Raw genomic sequence first — 18,861 nt, forward strand, 5'->3', positions numbered from 1 at the left:
CTACTTACCATTTCACTCTTTATTATTAATAATTTTTAAAAGAAAAAAAAGAAAAATCAAACGTGAATAGACGGAAATCGCCCTCTCCGTGTGGTAATAGAGGAGGTCGCTGTCAAAGGAAACTGTGGGTATTTTAGTCATTTAGGCTGAATGTCGGTCTCCTAACTATGGTTAAACTAACCATGGGATTGGGTTTGAGTGTGTTCGTTACAGGGCGCTCGTGAGGTTTCTGTCGATGTGCGATGAAGGGGAACGCGGCGTCGGTGACTCGTTTAGACTCGGACGATTCGATACGACGAGTTGAAATAGTTCTGGGGGGAATTTGTTGAAGAGATTTGGTGGTGTATAAAAGCTAGAAGAAGAAGTGTTCTGAGTATTGAGTGGGGAAGAAGTATTAGAGAGAGATTGAGAGAGTGTGAGGGGGGAATGGGGGATTCGAGTGACTCAATGTCGGTGGATATGGAGTCGATTTCTTCTGGTGGAAAGGTATCTGCATTTCGTGTCTCTTTTACGAATGTGTGTTTAATGATTTGATTAGATGGATTTGAACATCGTTCTTTGTTTGCTTGCTGAGAAATTTTTGTTTTGGTTGGAGATGAGGAAGGAAGATCTTGAAACATGGATTCTTGATGTTTTGTACGAATTCGTTAAAGTAACGATCGTGTCAGGTTAATGGTTACATTCGATTTTAATTTCATGGTGTTGCTTTCTTTGTTTTCTAAATTCAATGGTCTTTGGAATCCCTGCGGCTGGGAGTTTTCATTATGGTGTTCATACCAGAATTGGATGGAGGTTGCTATTTACTTGTTTAGAAATGCATTTTGAATTCAATTAGGCAAAGTTTCTTTATGGGAAGCAACTATCCCATATGTTTCTCTCGTTTAATCTATATGTTGTTTGCGTTAAGCTTTTGTAATCCCCTTTTTAAGGTAGTTCATATATGGTTCTAATACTTGCCAGCTTTTTTAGGTACTTCAATTCTCATTTTTGAAGGCGTTTGCTGTCATTCTTTACCAAAATATTTCATTTTGAATGCATACTCACCAATAGCTATTGCATTCTTTTCTTCACTCTACTTCAGATGATTACGTCTAAAAATTAATATGTTTTGATATTTTTTTGGCAGGAGTATCTTGTGAAAACTTGTTCTGGTGCTGTTTCTGTCACTGTGATTGGAGACCAGGACAAACCAGCTCTAATCACTTATCCTGATTTAGCTCTAAATCGTGAGTATGTTGAATGTGTGGCGTAAATTGTTATAGGCTTTAATGTGTATATTGAGCTAGCTCACTGCAAGTTGTATGTTCATTTTTACCCGAATCAAAGAAGTTCTAAGCTGTAGGGAATTTCCAGTCATCAAGAAAAGAAAAGAAAATTGATGGATCGTTTTTGTTTCAAGTCATGTAAGATTGATTTTAATGTCATATCCAAAAAATTATGGAGTTTTTGAACTTTGTCCTTGCTGTTTTGAAATAGTTAGTTTTCATTACTTCAGTTGCATGCTTTTTTATTCTAAATTTTATGTGCTGAAAATTTTGGAATTGGTCATATTGGCTACTACTAACATCTACGATGTATTTTTGGTTTAGTTTTTAAGAATTATTTTTTTCACACACATGTGTTTTTTGTCTTCTAATAGTGGCTATCGAGATCGCTCTATATATTTATATAATTCTTAACAACCGGCTGAGGTTTTCAAAATTATTTTAGACTACAAACTGACGTGTATATGAAATTGGAATAGACCAGTTCAATCTTTGAAAATGGAGAAAAAAAGAGTTCTTAAATGAGACCATAGCTATCGGAGATCGAAAGCTTCATAAATTTACTATTGGGTTGAAAGAAATGAAATGACCTATGGCTTAATACTTTTGAATTTGATGTCCTGTTGGGAAATTTTAGTATGTCTCTTTGATTTGTCCTGGTCATTTAACAATGTTTAAACAAGTTACATTTCATTATTCATCAGATATGTTCTGCTTCCAAGGATTAATGTTTTGTCCAGAAACGTGTTCGTTATTGCTTCACAACTTTTGCATATATCATATCAGCCCTCCTGGACATGAGGTTTGTATAAATGGCATGGTCTGATATCTCTACGAAATTTTATATATAATAGGTTAATTTTTACATTGCATGGATCAAAAAGTAACTCACTCAATAAATGAGTACCCTTTTATCTATGCTATGTAGAAAATAACCTATTATTTAAAAAATTGTGTTGCTTCAATACCACTGAACTTTCCAACAAGTACGTTAATTTTTACTTCCACATGAATTCTTCTCATATTGGATCCTTGTTCAAGAGTTATTGCAGTTAGGAGCTGCTGCGATTTGCCCCGATGATCCTGTACTTTCTGCAGATGACTTGGCAGATCAAATTGCTGAAGTTCTTAACTATTTTGAGTAATTCAATTGTCCTTTTGGCTAGTTTCAATTTAGTATAACCAAGAGTTAATTGGTGAAGAATCCCACTCGTCTGACTCTTGGAGGCTTTATTTGTTTTATACGTTAGATCTATTTGAAATTAATATGCACAAATCTGATGACTTGCTCTTCTTTTCTTTCTCCCAGGCTGAGTGCTGTAATGTGTATGGGGGTTACTGCTGGAGCATACATCCTTACTCTCTTTGCTGTAAGCTGTCTCCTTGTTCACCATGCATGTGGTTACCTTTTTTTTATATATTGTTTTTCAAGTCCTCTTGGAATTTTTTTTTTCTTGTACTGATTTGATTTGTTGGTGGCAGATGAAGCACATTCATCGTGTTCATGGTTTGATATTGATCTCTCCCATATGCACAGCACCCTGTTGGACAGAATGGTTGTGTAACAAGGTTTTTTTTCCGAACTATTACGATCATCTTCAGGTTTCTTGGAACCTTTTTGTAAATGAACTTTTCTATGTGCAGGTGATGTCAAATTTGGTTTATTTTTATGGCATGTGTGGGGTAGTGAAGGAGTTTTTGCTAAAGCGGTATTTCAGTAAGGTAGGTGTAAAATAGCTTGGGCTTAAAAACCAGTTTTTACATTGGGATGTTGGTTTCTCCTTAACCCAGTCTTTGGGTTTGTTAAATTCTATACAGCTTAAGATATCTAATCTAGGCTTTTAAAACACATATTTTAGGTTACACACTAACTATAAACTTTCGAGTTCATTTTTCTCCATATAACCTGAATATGAACCAACTATAGTTACACAAATTCATGCACTTATTGGTGGTGTTTTTGCTGATTATAGGAGGCTCGTGGTTGTTCTCAAGTACCAGAGTCTGATTTAGTTAAAGCATGCAGAAGAGTGAGTACTCCAGCATTTTTCTCGTTTGTTTTTTAGCAACTACAAACTGCCAATTGTTAGAGTTGGAAAACTTGACGGATTTTAAGAGTTGAGCATTTGTTTGATCAAACATTATACACGTTCTATGTCAACAGTCGCTTGATGAGAGGCAAAGTTCAAACGTCTGGAGGTTTCTTGAAGCGATGAATGGGTAATGCATCAAACTCCAATTCTTTCATGCATTAAAGAATTTTTTGCTTGTCAATTGTTGTTTCAAAGGTCCTCCTGCCTGAACTTCATTTTCCTGTAATGCAGGAGACCTGACATTTCAGAAGGGTTGCGAAAACTTAAGTGCCGTTCATTGATATTTGTTGGGGACAGGTCTCCGTTTCATTCAGAGGCTCTTTACATGACTGTAAAACTAGACAGAAGAAACAGTGCCCTTGTCGAAGTATGTTGCACTTTTTTCTTCTTTCTTTTGAGATTTAAAGCAAGCTTTTTACTAAGGTGAATTAAAATGAGCTATTTTCAGGTTCAGTCATGCGGGTCAATGGTGACGGAGGAGCAGCCCGATGCAATGTTGATACCTATGGAGTATTTTCTCATGGGATATGGCATGTATAGGCCATCTCACGTCAGTGTTAGCCCAAGGAGCCCCTTGAGCCCTTCTTTCATTGCTCCAGAGCTTCTGTCTCCAGAAAGTATGGGCTTGAAGTTGAAACCAATAAAAACAAGAATCTCCTTGGAAGTCTGAAGGACAGACAATGAAAAGAGTCAGAAGAAAAAGAAAAATAAAGATCGCCTTTTGTGTTTGTATGTACTTGAAGAGTTGGACAGTGTTTTGCTTTTTCTTTGGCAATCCATCAGTTCATGAATGAGGGGTGTGGTGTGTAGATAAAGAAGAAAGAGGATAATTTATAGCGAAAACTTCTAGGCAGAAAGCAGAATGTCATTCTTTAATTTGTAAATTCTAGAATAATTTATTTCTAAGGAACTAATAAAGTGTTTTTAGATTCATAAGTGCACCTTTTCACCTTATAGATTGCTTCTTTGCTTTCACCCTTAAACTAATGCATTTCATCAGTCGTCTATGATGTAGCTAGGAAGGCGAAGCAAAAGAGATTCTTCAGGTCCATTTTCTTTGATAACCGAAAAGAATATATCGAATGTTCGATGTGGTTAACGAATAGACAACCAAAAGGTACAAAAGGTACAGTTGAATCCCCATCCATATTGTATATTGTTGGGTTTTCTAATCTATTCACGTTCCATATAATAACTCAATCTAGCTCATCACATTCACAGGTTCAAGCTACATCTTCTCGCTGCTGATGCTACCTCAGACGGGCGAATTCTTTCGAATCATCCTAAATCATTTTGAAAGGATTTTCTTCTGCTCATTTCAGCATACATTTCTTCGATCATCGGTTTCCACAACCGGACACGTGCATTGATAAACCAATTAGATACCTGCCCAGATTAAAATAGCAGAACTCAGAAACAGTGACAAACTCGTATGAAAGTTCTCAGAATATCCTGAAGCAGCAAGAACCTGATTTCTGGTTAATCCACTTTTTACTGCAAGTAAGTGCTTCTCTGTGTCCTTGGGGTACCTGAAAATTCTCCAAAGTTGAGTGATTACTTCAACATATTCAAAGTAAACCAGATTTATCACAGAATCTTACGGATGGAGAAAGTTCTGAAACATCCACGCCCTTAGAACTGAGACAGAGTTTTCAGGCAAGCCTCTCTGTGCCCTCCATAATTGATTATCTTTCCTTTTCAACTGCTGGAGAGCCCACTGCTTCCGAATGAACGTTGTCTCGAAGGACTTTTCCTTCTCCTTGGTGCAGACTGTGTTAGAATGCATTCCCATTGCAAGGATACAATTAGTAATCTTCTCCCTAAGGCTTTTATACACAGAAGTGATTGTCTGGTAAGTATAATGAGAATGCAAGCGAGGATCCAAATTGGTGGCAGCATGAAATGCAGATGTAACAGTATGAATCTCGTCCAAGCATTGAGTGTACCTCTCATCAATCTGAATCATTATCAAGTTGTTCAAGAACAATATAAAGACCAAAATCAGAAAACTAGCAGTTATATTTATAATTCAGTGTACCTACCAGTTGTTGTAAAGTCAACAGATGGGATCTCTTGGCATCACCAGATGGTTTCGGCCATTGAGTCTCCAGGGAACTTGATGAGAATGGCACAAATCCAACTGTGGTTGATGAATGGCTAACTTGATCTGAACTTTCCAGTGGATAGCTTGCAATTTGGGAAAGTATGTCCTGAATGACGGAAAGATATCTTGATCCTGATATTGCTTGAGAGGGATGAACAGGACTACTACCATAATTGTAACTTAGAGAGAGATCCATGGAGTTGCAGGCTAATTCTGTGTTGTTCAAGCAAGGCTGAGTAGCACCAGGAAAAGTCAACTGTGAATACTGGTCCAGGAAATTGGTTCCTCCAACGATCACAGGTTCGGATGTGGCAAGACTCAGAGAAAGCTCATTCCATAACTTGGAGTTCATAGTGTTGGATGGCATCCAGCCATTCTGAACCAGGTTCTCCATCGATGAAATGGTCTGGAAATCTGATCTTACTGGATTATCCCTAGCAATTGGCTGATTATAACGAAAATGACCGTTTTCCCACTCGTTATTTGCATTACATAGAGACTCGTCACCTTCACAGTTTAGAGAACTTGCAAATGAAGAGTTCGAAGCATTAGAGGAACTGTGTTCGAAGCGAGTTCTAAAAGTCCCTAATTGCTGGAACTGAGGGGTTGAAAATGCTGAATCTTTTGCATTCACTGGAGAAACAGAAGCAATAGGAATTGCTCCTGCTAGCTGATCTTGAAACTCAGCATTACCAGAGAAATTCAAACAACCTCCGGAAACATCCCCCAAATCGTTCCGTTGCGGGGCAGTGGACATTGGAGAAGAGCCTAAGAACCCCAATTGATCAACTATATGATCATCTGCATCAGTAGCAGGGCATCCAGATTCCCGCAGAGTCAAAAGGATAGGAAATCCAGCTGCAATTGGAGTGCTAAGAGGCAGAATCTCACCTACAATGACAGAATTTGCACTGGCCATATTCACCAGAGCATTCCTCAAGTCACTCTCCAACTATGAAGCATTGTAGATGAAAACTCCCCATCTTTATCCTCCAGCATCAGCTCAGGTTAACATACTCGAACAAAGAAAGCAACCTTACATTTGATTAATCTTTGTCATCCAAAATAGGATGTGAAACTATAGAGTGGAAGCCCCCACCAAATCCTCTGAAAAGGGCACCGTGGTTCTGAATCACTAGGCAAGTAATGGATGTGATGGCTTAGTAATGAACTTCAAACTTGCAAAGTATTAAACGCAAAAAGACTGCTACACTGCTTACATGCTTTTATGGTTCTTGACTCACAGGAGATCAGAGACATCCCAAAGAAGCAAGAGAAGAAGATTCAAAGAACTTGGCTTTTGTTTCTCCATAAAAGGTGCAAGTTTGGAGAACCACTCACTCTTTGTTTAAGGCTGATGGCCCATGTCCTCTCTGTGCCATCTCCTTTGTCCTTCTCACGACCGCTTATTTTCTGATCCACTGCAGTCATCGTAATCAAAATATCTGGATTCTCTCTGTTGAAACTTCTGTTCCTGCCAGGTCTTGTCAGTACCTTTTTTCAGAAAAGTCCGTTTCTTTCGGACAAAGTCCCTTTCTTTTTAGCTATACTGGACAAGGAAACAGAAGTGATGAGAAGAAGCAAAGAGTAAATAAAGGAACAAAGTATTACACAACAACTAAGAACTTACGGCAATCAAATGTGAAAAAAGAGAGAAACTTCACTGTTTCACCAGTGTACTTTTGAACAGATATAGTCTCGGAGAAAGAGAGAGAGAAAAGAGCCTGAAAATCATGATGCAAGCAAACCCAAACACCCCATCTGTTTGTTTTGGTTCTTATGGACTGCTTGAATCCGAACCATATGATGAAACCATGCAATCCGATGGACTTCATTTCTCGGATCAAGAATCCATTTTCCATTACAATGGCTTCTTGTATCCAGAGCTCTGTCATTGGATCTGATGTGATACAACCCCACTTTTTCCCTCATTTCTAAATATTTTCTCTGATTTTCTTTTGAGTTCTGACCATGTAGCTATAATGGAATCTGGAGCAATGACCAGAAACTACTAAGGAAATAATGGGGACCTACACTACAACCTCAATGCTGGCGCAACTCTTCCATCTAGCTGTTATTGAGAGAGTGGCTTCTGCCTTCTACTCTGCACTGCAGGCTTTGGTAAGTGGGTTTAATTTCTAACCATCTCAATTGTCCCTCTGGACTCTAAATCCGATTTCTGTCAAAGTGAAGCAACATTTTTCAGGTTCAGGAGCCAAAACCTCTCTCTTTGTACATTGGTTTTACTAATTACCCAAGAAAGAAAGAGAAGGGTCTTCTTCAATGAGTCTTTAATGCAAGAGTTTACTGGACAAAATGTGCTTAAACAGAGTACGGTTTCCCAGAAAAGACAATACATTCATTAAACTCGAGTGTAATTATCATTCAGCTTCCATGTTGAATGATGAAGTAACTCAGTGCTCGAGAATGATTTCCAGAAGCAAATTCTTTGACAGCACAATGACAAAAAAAGAAAAAGAACAAACTTACAGATCTCAACTGGTTGGAAAGGGACTTGAGCATTTATGGCAGGGGAGTAGGGGTGTGAAAACTTTTCTTTAGGCGTTCTAAAAACTTTGAGGGAAGCCCGATAGGAAATGTCCAAAGAGGGTGTACTTGTGTGGTTACAAATGGTATTAGAACCAAACATCGGGCAGTGTATCAAAGCGAGGATGCTGGTCCCAAAGGAGTATATTGTGAGATCTTACATTGGTTGGAGAAGGGAACGAATGGAAACATCTCTCGTTTTAAGGGAAGTCCAAAGAGACAATTGTTACTGTGTGCTTGGACCCATGAAGTGAGTAAACTATAAATGAATTTCTTACGATTTCCACATCGGTCATTGTAAGAAACTTGGAACCGTGGGGTCTGCTGCTACTTGCTTGGTTTGGCTGCAAACCCAAACAGAGATCTGGCAATGTCTGGTAGCTCTTTTTCCTGACCCATATGTGCTTTCACACAACCGTACTGCTAAAAGAGAGGAGTGATTGCTAACTTATCTTTCTGTAATGCAGCAGAAACACAAAAACCAACAATTTTGACGAAGAAGAAAAGGGTTTCGACCCTACGATTAAAGCGACCAAATTCAAGCCAAAACCGCACCCATTTCGTGGAATTGAAGAAGGTGAGAAAGGTTGATTCAGAGAGAGGTCCCATGGTGCTCAGTTGAAAGGACACAAAGACCAATCAAGCAATGGCCTTCTAGTTCCATAGTCTTTCCTAAATAATCAAGCAATTTGCTAACTTAATTATAAATTTAAAGACTTATTAGATACTTCTAAATAATTTAGAAGTGTCAAAAAAAAACTCCAAAATTTAAACTTTATTTGGGCTGAATTTAAATTAATGAAAATTTTAGAAATTAAGCTAGTTTTACGTTCTTGGTTAACTTAATTAACTGAATTTATTTTTAATTTTATAAAATATACATTTTTCTTACAAAAACAATTTATACATGCATATAAAGTAACAATAATATTAGTAACCAACGGTCATAATTTTGAATGACACGGCCATAAATTTAAATTTCTTTCCTTTTTTTTTTAAATAATAATATTCATATGTTTAAATTTATTTATTATTTATTTTAAAATTTCAAATAGTGTTATATGTAATTGTTTTATTTTAAAAAAAATTAAAAGGGTTACAAAATTTGAGATATCATGGTCACGATGACAATTTATAACATCATCACGTTAGGTATTTTCTACTTTTTAGTCCTGATTTGAGTGATTTAATAGGCGTTGAAATTGTAAGAATAAGTTTGTTATCATCAAGAATTAATTTGACATTAAGGATCAAAAGTCCAACACCTAATAGTCTCCATAGCCATTTACTGAAAATGTTATACAAACTCTTACCAGTCGAGTCGATTTCACGATTAGGGGTTAGTTAACGAAACTTTAATTGTTTCTATGTAACAACGTACACATATCATGGATTGGGACATAGGAAAGTAAACTAATTAGGAGTGTCTAATCATACTTTCAGTTTGATTCAATTTTGCATAATAATCATTAAAATTGAAATTGGTTGAGGAATATTTTGAAAACCTAATTTCTAAACTTTACTCTAAAGATGACCCGTCTCCTTAAGTTAGCGTTCAATTCCTTCTTTGACTTGTAGACTTCCTTAAGACAAACCTACTGAGTCAAAAATCAAGCCAAGTCATCAATAAACAAAAGTGAATTAAGTTGGAGAACACATTGAATCAAAACTCAAATCTCACCTCAGAAGCGATTGTGCGTTTCCTAGAGACTACGCGAGATTGCATGTTTGGACAATTCAGCTAAACTGTCTTCTCTTTCATTGCGGGTGCTTCCTGATTTCTTATTATATAATAATAATAATAATAATAAAATTTAATTAAAGGATACTAATTAATTTGTAATTATTCTAAAAGTGAGTAGTAAGTAACTTCATCTTCAATTTAAAATAAAAATGATCTTAGTTATTAAAAATTACAGAAAATAGAACCAAATATTAAAATGATTATACAAATTTCACCCCTGCTTTTTATCTGAATTACAAAAGTGACACTCAGCTATGGTTCCGCTCAACGTTGTGTAGCCCAATTACGCACTACTACTTTTCAGGTTAAGGCCAACAGCCCAGTTGTTTAATCCGGCCCATTATTCACTTGCGAAAAGGCCCACAAGCCTTTTAGGGTTCTAAACGGATGGGCTTTTCGGCCCAATAAAAGGTTAAATTAATAAACCAAAAATATCCTTCAAATTTTTAAATTTTTTTTAATAATATCCTTAAACTAAAAAAAAAAAAAAAAAAACTCTTAATTTTTATTGGTTTTGGATCGAAAACGTTAATATTTTTTTTTCAAAAATACTATCCAAACTCTAAAAAAAAAAAAAAAAAAAAAAAAAAAAAAATTAAAAACTTGAAAAACACCTTTAAACTTTGGAAAGTTAAAAAAAATATCCTTACTGTTTGGAACTACATTTCGAAAATATTCATAAACTTTCAAAAGTAACATTAAAAAGTTTGGAGATAATATATGAGGTGTAGATAGACCGTTTTCATCCATAGACGGTAATAATTTTTTGAACTTTTTTATTTAACTTTATTAATAAACTGAGATCATATACAAATGAGAGTAATTCTAAATATAGGATGACTAAGAAAAGTTTAAACAAAATAAAACTTATTAGGTGTACCAACAAGTAATGCATAAGTAACATAACCATGTCGCAAAAGATTTAGCAGAATCTTGGAGCCATCAATCCGAATTCCAAATCTTGTGCATAGGTTGAGACAAAGTATGAAAGTAGAACTCGTGTTGATTAGTGGAAATAGTCTTCACCCTTAGATGTAATGAGTAAGTAATGTAACCATATTGAAGGGATGTACGGGAATGCTGAAACCATCCGATACCAAATCTGAATTCTAAATCCTCGACATGGGTCATTACATTTTTACTTTAAACTCTTAATTCTATCAAATTACAGCCTGAACCATGACAAATGTTTCAATTTTCCGTTCAAATTTTAATAAGTGTTTCAATTTATACCTTAAGACAGACGCTCGTTCAAGAAATCGTTGCAAAAAACAATTTCACGAGTATGCAATCGGTAGGATCGAGAAAGATAAGTCGTTAGAAATAACTTTTTATTATTTATTTTTGAAAATAAAAGTGAATAAATTGTAAAATTTCTTAAAGTAAAATTAAAATCCACACTATAGGTTATAGAGGGGGTGAGTGCAAGGTAAGCATTGTTTTTATATGAAAAAGGCTAAGCAATCAAAATTAAAGTAATTTAGAGAAACTCTCCAAATATATTAGCACAAAAGAAAACTTAATAATCATCCTAACAATATTTTCATTTTTTTAAAAAAGTTAAAAATTAAAAATTAAAACACTTAAATTTTAAGTAATAATAAATAAATACTATAACCTAAAAAAAGGCTAATTTATATTAATTATGAAAGTCGATTTCTTTTTTTTTTTTTTTTTACCAAGGAACGGCCTAAATCGGTGCAAGTTCTCGATGTTACAGAGAGGGGCTAACTAGCTCCTTGACAAATAGGAGGAGGTCGAGGAGGTCGCGGCCAATTAGACAGGTCAACTTGCTTAACTTAAAAGTTCAACGATGATTTACAATGATGAATTAGAGGTCAAAGACTTAAATAAACCCCTCAAACGAGCCGAAGTTCATGAAATATTTGATCTCTCTTTATAGATCTGTTAATTGAGACGATTAATATTTCACAGAATGATCATATGCGATTCGATCTTAATCTTGAATGAGTTATAAACTTCTGCTTGTGAGACATTGTCTTTTGATTTGCATGGATGTGAGAATGACTTTTGTAGCCGATTTAATATGCGTATCATTTTGGAGACTTTGACGAAACACGGAGTTAGGAACATAATATCAGTAGATGAAATTCAACACTCTCCACAAAGGAGGGGTAGATGAGTTGTTGTTTTAAGTGCTAATTTTAGAACTTGAGTCACTACCTATACTAACAAGGTGCACTTTCCTCTTCAGTGACTCAATCATAGAAAATTCATGGTTATGGGTGCTTTACTTGGAGCAATCTCACGTTGGGTGACGTCTTAGGAATTTTCCTAGGATGAATGTGAGTGAGAACAAAACATGCTGGAAGGACCCGTGTTGGTCTATGAAGATAGTTTTCACTCTTAAGAAGCGAGGATTGAGGATAAAATATATTGGAAGGACTCGTGTTAGTTTTTGGGGATAGTTTTCACGCTTAAGAAGCGACAAGTAGGTAATGTGACTATGTTGCAGGGAAATGCCAGACCATCATGTGTCAAATATAGATTCTGAATCCTGGTTATGGGTCATTACAATTGGTATCAGAGCGCTCCCAGTAAGATGTGGTTTGAGAACGAACCAAGGCAGAAGCTGGTGGGTCATATGAATAATGTTACTAGGATAGGATTGAATATCCATATACTATAAACTTTTTAGGTTAGTACTTGAATATTACTCTCATATATCAACCACAACCACGTTCCGTCCAAAATTACACTAATAACCTTAAATATAAGATTGATTCTTACGACTAGACTTAGAGTAGATGCAAGTTTAAGGACAATGTGTATGGCTGAATAAAGCTTAGTGACACATGAGTTATGTTATGTCAACGAAGAAAGAATCTCCCCTAACTTAGCATCGGAGTTCGTGTGCTAAGCATCACTCTGGCGTGCAATTTATTTTACAAGTGCAATAAACGGATATAAAATATTAGCTTATAATTCATATAAAATATGATAGATATGGTAAATTATAATTAATTAATCACTAAAAAAACGGGTTATATAAGAAATTAATTTAATAATTATTAAATTATACTTTAAAATCTTTAATATTTTACTCTTCATTTGGTAAGATGTCACGTTAACTTTCTCTTCCTTTGCTTGCCATTTGACAAATAATAGAAAAAACTTAATAATTTATTATAATTTAAAATAAAAATAGAAATAAAATTAGCAGTCAAATTTAGAATTATTTAAAAATTGTGTGATAATTAAAATATAGAATTTAGTTTTGATAAATAAGATATCCACTCAACTTGGTCTGAATAAAAATTAAAAAAAAAAAAAAGAAGAAATAAAGAATAATTAATTAATTAGTTTTTTAATATTAAACAAGATGAGTGCAGGTAGGCAAAGTCCATTGATTAAGTCAAACTGCTTTAGAAAAGAGAAACAAAAAAGGTGCATCTTTTAGGATTGTTGGTGTAAAAGTTGGAAAAAAGAGTTAAAAAGTTGTAAATATGGGTGAAGAAATTACCTCCACCTACCCAATGCTTGATCCACAAGAAAATTATCTCGTAATCTGTCCTTTTTGGGCGTTCTCTTTCGGGTTTCCCGTCAAGATTTTTAAAATGCGTTTGCTGGGGAGAAGTTTCCACACCCTTGTAAAGGATGTTTTGGGTCCTTTTCGAGCTTAAGGTTTTTAAAACGCATTTGCTGTGGAGAGGTTTCCACACACTTATAAATGATGTTTCGGGTCCTTTTTGAGCTTTCCCTCTCGAGTTTCCCGTCAAGGTTTTTAAAACGCGTTTGCTGGAGAGAGATTTTCACACCCTTATAAAGGATGTTTCGGGTCTTTTTTGAGCTTTCCCTCTCGGGTTTTCCGTCAAGGTTTTTAAAACGCGTTTGCTGGACAGAGGTTTCCACACCCTATGTTTCGGGTCTTTTTGAGCTTTCCCCCTCGGGTTTTCCGTCAAGGTTTTTAAAACGCGTTTGCTGGGCAGAGGTTTCCACACCCTTATAAAGGATTTTTTGGGTCTTTTTGAGCTTTCCCCCTCGGGTTTCCCGTCAAGGTTTTTAAAACGCGTTTGCTAGGAGAGGTTTCCACGCCCTTATAAAGGATGTTTCGTTCTCCTCTCCAACCGAGGTGGGATCTCACAATCCACTCCCCTTCAGGGCCCAACATCTTCGCTGGCACTCGTTCCATTCTCCAATCGATGTGAGACCTCCACTAAATCCACCCCCTTCAGGGCCCAACGTCCTTACTGGCACGACACCTCGTGTCTAACCCCTTCGGGGATTAGCCTCCTCATTGCCCGGTGTCTAGCTCTGATACCATTTGTAACGACCCTAATACACCGCTATATTGTCCTCTTTGGACTTTACCTTTCAAGCTTCCCCTCAAGGTTTTTAAAGCACGTCTTCTAGGGAGAGGTTTCACACCCTTATAAAGGGTGTTTCATTCTCTTCCCCAACCAATGTAGAATCTCACATTTTCGTTTGTAATGGGAAAATCTCGAATGGGGTTATTCATGAATTTGACGGGACAAGAAATAGCTCTAAAAGTACAGGTATATACGAGTTGGATTCAAAAAATCTTTTGAATCAACCTGAAATTTTATGTTGGTTAGGTGGGTGACTCGGCAATCCAATAAAATTCGCAACCCAACCTAACCCAATTCTATGTTTTTGGGTTGGGTTGTCCGATTGTTTTTTTTTTTTTTTTAATTATTTTAAAAAATTCTACTTATCCACCGTACATGTTATATTAATAACTAGAATATCAAATATAAAATATTTACAAGTCAAAATACATCACTAACATCATTACCTGCCTTAAATATTCTTAATCTTTTCAAGAGAAAGTTAGAATTGAGTTTAGTTCTAACCCTATTTTCGGGTAGGCAAAAAAAAAATGTCAACCAAACCCAATTTTTTATTTTCTAAAAAATTAACTCTATCTAAACCAGAACAAAATCTGACCCAACTCAACCGTCTGAGTTGGTTGAGTTATTGGGTCATATGAACACCTATATCCGAAACCGTGGATTAGAAATTCAAAATCTTCAACTTCAAGAAAAAAAAAATTTGCATTTAAGCACGAGTTTTGGTAGTTTTGATGGACAAAGACATAAACCAAATTCAGAAAGTCCAAATCGATAAATAAAAAAAATATATCACGATCGTATTAACATAGGAGGCATTGCAAAATCGTTTGTACATGTAACGTACCGTTATGCTAATTTATCTCTATACATATATATTGTTAAGAATTGTTAGGATCTAACACTATCTCTCGACTTTTTAAGGAAACTAAAAGCAAAGTCACGAGAACTTATGCTTAAAATAGATAATATCACATCAATGTGGAGGTTTGTTGTTCGAATATATTATATCTCTCCCGAAATTTTATAATTTAGTTTTCTTTTTACAACTTGTGTTAGAACAAGTAAGCTCAGCTAGCTCTCTCATTCCTGTTTGAAATCCATTTGGAAACAATATCCTTAGGGACAAATTCTTGGTCGTTTAAGGTTACATATATATATATTTAATGACAAGATAAGCTGTCCCTTATTAGACAAACACAAACATTAATGAGAAGAATAGAAGTATCAAAATAGATAATACATGTTAGGGCTTAGATTTGGTCCACCATGTTGGAGACAACTTGGGACTCCCAAAGAACTTGTTCTCATATGCCAATTAATGAACTTTAGACTTATATGGAGTGGCTTCTCCCCACTCCCAAACGCAACGTTTCTCCGTTAACAAAGTCGGTTAAAAGAATTTGTGTTGATGTAACAGCCCAAGCCCACCGCTAGCAGATATTGTCCTCTTTGAGACTTTCATTTCGACCTTTCTCTCAAGGTTTTTAAAACGCGTTTGCTAGGGGGAGGTTTTCAGACATTTACAAAGAATGTTTCGTTCTTCTCCCCAACCGACGTGGGATCTCACAATCCACCCTCCTTCGAGGCCCAACATCCTCGCTGACACTCGTTCCCTTCTCCAATCGATGTGGGACCCCCCCAAGCCACCCCTCTTCGGGGCCCAGTGTCCTTGTTGGCACACCATCTCGTGTTCACCTCCCTTCAGGGCTCAGTCTCCTTGTTGGCACACCACCTCGTGTTCACCTCCCTTCAGGGCTCAGTCACCTTGTTGGCACATCACTCGCTGTCTGGCTCTAATACCATTTGTAACGGCTCAAGCCCACCACTAACAGATATTGTCTTCTTTGGGCCTTCCCTTTTGGGCTTCTCCTCAAGGTTCTTGAAATACGTCTGCTAGGGGGAGGTTTTCACACCCTTATAAAGAATATTTCGTTCTCCTCCCCAACCACCGTGGAATCTCACCGTTGATATTTTGACCATACTCTTATAAGAAATTTGATACAAGTAAGGTGACACGTAGGCCGCACAAAATAGAAGAAAACATCAGAATTCTATACGAAATTTGAATTTCAAATTCTGGGTCAGGCATAAATTAAACGGAAGCTAATGTACACATAAAACCCGAGTAAAGAAATGATACAACGACTAAGACTATTCCTTACCTTTCAACACTCAATCCACTACGAACATAAGGTCGAGTTCGATTCGAAGAGGCTTATACTATCTCTTCCACAACAAAAATGTATGGTCACCATGACATTGAATAATTGTTCTACCAATTTGCTTCTAAAAAGTTTTGTTCTTTTGTAGCAAGTGATCCCACCAAAAAAATAATATAAACCCTAGAAAGTAGAATACAAACAAAGGGCAGTACAATCCGAGTAAATGTTTCGTAAATCCGACAAATACCTCACGTTGGTCATGTGCCACTTTGAAAAAAGATGCCATTTTTAGGATAAGGTTTTCATATTATTTTTAAAATTTTCATCCACTCATACTTGACTTACTCTTTACGACACAAAACAAGAACAAAAAAGAAAACCCTAACATATATGTCTTAATTAAGTCAAACCCTAAATTAATTTAAACCAAAGCAAACCAAACCAAACCTCTAGCTTATACATTATATTATGTTTTTTTCAAGCTATTTTGTGAGTTCTAGAGAGAGAGAAAGAGAGAGAAAATGGTGAGGAAATGTTCCCATTGTGGCAATGTGGGTCACAATTCAAGAACTTGCATCATTCAAAAAGAAAAGATTAGAGGTAAATTTAAGCTGTTTGGAGTTCATCTTGATGGAGTTTCATCGTCTTCAGCGGCGGCGACGGTGGCAGGGGCGGCGGCGGCCGCCTTGTTGAAGAAGAGCATTAGCATGGAATGTTTGCCATCTTCTTCTTCTTCCTCTTCTTCTTGTGAGAAATTGTCAAATGGGTATCTCTCAGATGGGCTCATTACCAAAACCCATGAAAGAAAAAAGGGTATGTTCCCATTTGTTGTTTGAAAAGTTTAAGCTGATAGATTACGGTATATTTCGGTATATTTCGTTCGTTCTTGTGTCGAAACCTTTTCGATCTTTTTCTATGGAAAATGATTATGTGATTGTGTTTGTGGTATTGTTAAGGTGTGCCATGGACTGAAGAAGAGCATAGAATGTTTCTTGTTGGGTTACAAAAGCTTGGAAAAGGAGATTGGAGAGGAATCTCGAGGAAATTTGTTACTACGAGAACTCCGACTCAAGTGGCTAGCCATGCACAAAAGTACTTTCTTCGACTCAATAGTCTCGACAAAAGAAAACACCGCCGCCCGAGCTTATTCGATGTAATTTCCCTTCAAAACTCTTCTTCATCTTTCAATCCAACTTTTTTTTTCATTCCTAGAAAAATATTGAATTTTGAAGAATAACCCACTTTTTTAAGATAATGAATATATATATATATATATATATATATATAAAAGTCCCAACAATCCAATTGTTGCCATTAGAAAATTATGAAGAATGTTATTAAAATAACCCTCTTGTGTTTGTTACTTGAATTTCCATTTTCATTGACTCATTAAATAAACCGCTGAAAGAGATGATATTATCAGTGCCTATCTATAATATATAATAATAAACTTATATGACATAATACTTTGAATTAAAAGTAATTTAGAGAAATAAAAAGGTCAAACTTTCTTCTTTAGATTTTTTTTTCTTGTTGAAATTTCTACGATTCACTAAATATTATGTTGGGTAAGTTTATCAGTATTTCGAGACTAAATTGAAATTTTTTAAACACCGAAGACTAACGTATAATTAACTTTTTCGTCGTGATTATGAATGACAGGTAGCTACAAGGGACAAATTCAGAGTCCAAGTGGTGAAGGGCAACAATTCCAAGCCAAGCAACCTGCCTCCATCCATTTCCTTTGGGATTCCATCAAATTCAACTCCAATTCATAATCATGTTCATCAAAGTTTATTGCCCATTTGGTTTGGTTATGAAGATCATAAGGCATTCAAATTCCTTGAGAACCCCATCAAATGTTCGAGCTCAAGCAGCCATTTTCATGGGAAACAGAAGACAAAGAGCCATCATCAAGCTCCTGATTTGCAGCTGAGTTTGTCCACTCCAAAGCCAGTAGAGCAAGCTGAGCAGCAGCAGCAGCAGCATTGCTGCAGAAATATACCCATTAATGGAGCCATTTCAGTGACGTGAGGACCAGCGCAACTAAACTAAGAAGCTGTCTTATTGAATATTGAAATTTTGTTTTTTGTTTTTTTTGTTTTTTTGTTTTTGTTTTTTTTTTTTTTTAAGGTTATAAATAAGGATTGACTTGCTTTTTGGGTGTAGGATGAAATATTAATTATTAGTAACTTGTAATTTTAAATGATACTAATGATCAATTTCAGTTGAAGCAAGCCTCTTCCTCACTATTATAAAATATTTGATGAGTGACCTTACTATTAGGTCGAAAAAATACATTCATATGCATTTCAAACAAGAATTATGTTATTCATTTTTAATAAGACCTAAAACCATGGCCTTGGAGTCCGGCCTTTCATATGCTCGAGATGTTTATCCATGTGTGCACTACTTTCGTACACACAAAACCCAACAAGGTCGTATCAATTTCATAATATCTTGGTTCAATAAATACCCATAAGTAGTATCAGTTTCATACGTAACGACCCTACAATAATTGTTTTAATGTATGAATAAGTTCTCAATAATTTGTACGACGAGCATATATGCATCATTTAAAATAAAAAACAACTTTCTATCTTTTTATATAA

The 18,861-nt window shown here is 35.8% G+C and overlaps 3 protein-coding genes across 5 annotated transcripts; 2 read left to right on the forward strand and 1 right to left on the reverse strand.

The window, feature by feature from the left end:
- The first annotated feature begins 231 nt into the window (after positions 1-231).
- LOC111798096 (protein NDL2) lies at positions 232-4,294 on the forward strand. Of its 3 annotated transcripts, none has more exons than XM_023681060.2 (11): positions 232-486; positions 1,127-1,226; positions 1,970-2,067; positions 2,318-2,406; positions 2,575-2,635; positions 2,748-2,834; positions 2,910-2,987; positions 3,239-3,295; positions 3,430-3,485; positions 3,590-3,725; positions 3,807-4,294. In XM_023681060.2, the coding sequence occupies exons 1-11, from the start codon at positions 427-429 to the stop codon at positions 4,026-4,028; spliced, it is 1,044 nt and encodes a 347-aa protein (XP_023536828.2). In that variant the 5' UTR covers positions 232-426; the 3' UTR covers positions 4,029-4,294. The 3 variants fall into 3 exon arrangements, with proteins under 3 accessions (XP_023536828.2, XP_023536830.2, XP_023536829.2); XM_023681062.2 differs by lacking the exon at positions 232-486 and adding an exon at positions 503-668 and having other exon boundaries at positions 1,127-1,230; XM_023681061.2 differs by lacking the exon at positions 232-486 and adding an exon at positions 504-668.
- A 49-nt stretch (positions 4,295-4,343) lies between these two features.
- On the reverse strand, positions 4,344-6,234 carry LOC111798093 (homeobox protein ATH1). Its single transcript, XM_023681056.2, has 4 exons — positions 5,401-6,234; positions 4,960-5,315; positions 4,827-4,887; positions 4,344-4,744 (listed from the first exon to the last, which is right to left on the reverse strand). Exons 1-4 carry the CDS (start codon positions 6,217-6,219, stop codon positions 4,637-4,639), a joined length of 1,344 nt encoding a protein of 447 aa, XP_023536824.2. The 5' UTR covers positions 6,220-6,234; the 3' UTR covers positions 4,344-4,636.
- Positions 6,235-16,709: 10,475 nt separating this feature from the next.
- On the forward strand, positions 16,710-18,460 carry LOC111799076 (putative transcription factor At5g61620). The gene is made up of 3 exons (XM_023682473.2): positions 16,710-17,062; positions 17,206-17,402; positions 17,912-18,460. The coding sequence occupies exons 1-3, from the start codon at positions 16,771-16,773 to the stop codon at positions 18,281-18,283; spliced, it is 861 nt and encodes a 286-aa protein (XP_023538241.2). The 5' UTR covers positions 16,710-16,770; the 3' UTR covers positions 18,284-18,460.
- Positions 18,461-18,861: the final 401 nt, after the last annotated feature.

Source organism: Cucurbita pepo, chromosome 7, assembly GCF_057944985.1.
Source record: "Cucurbita pepo subsp. pepo isolate OVF chromosome 7, ASM5794498v1, whole genome shotgun sequence".
NCBI classification, from domain to species: Eukaryota; Viridiplantae; Streptophyta; class Magnoliopsida; order Cucurbitales; family Cucurbitaceae; genus Cucurbita; species Cucurbita pepo.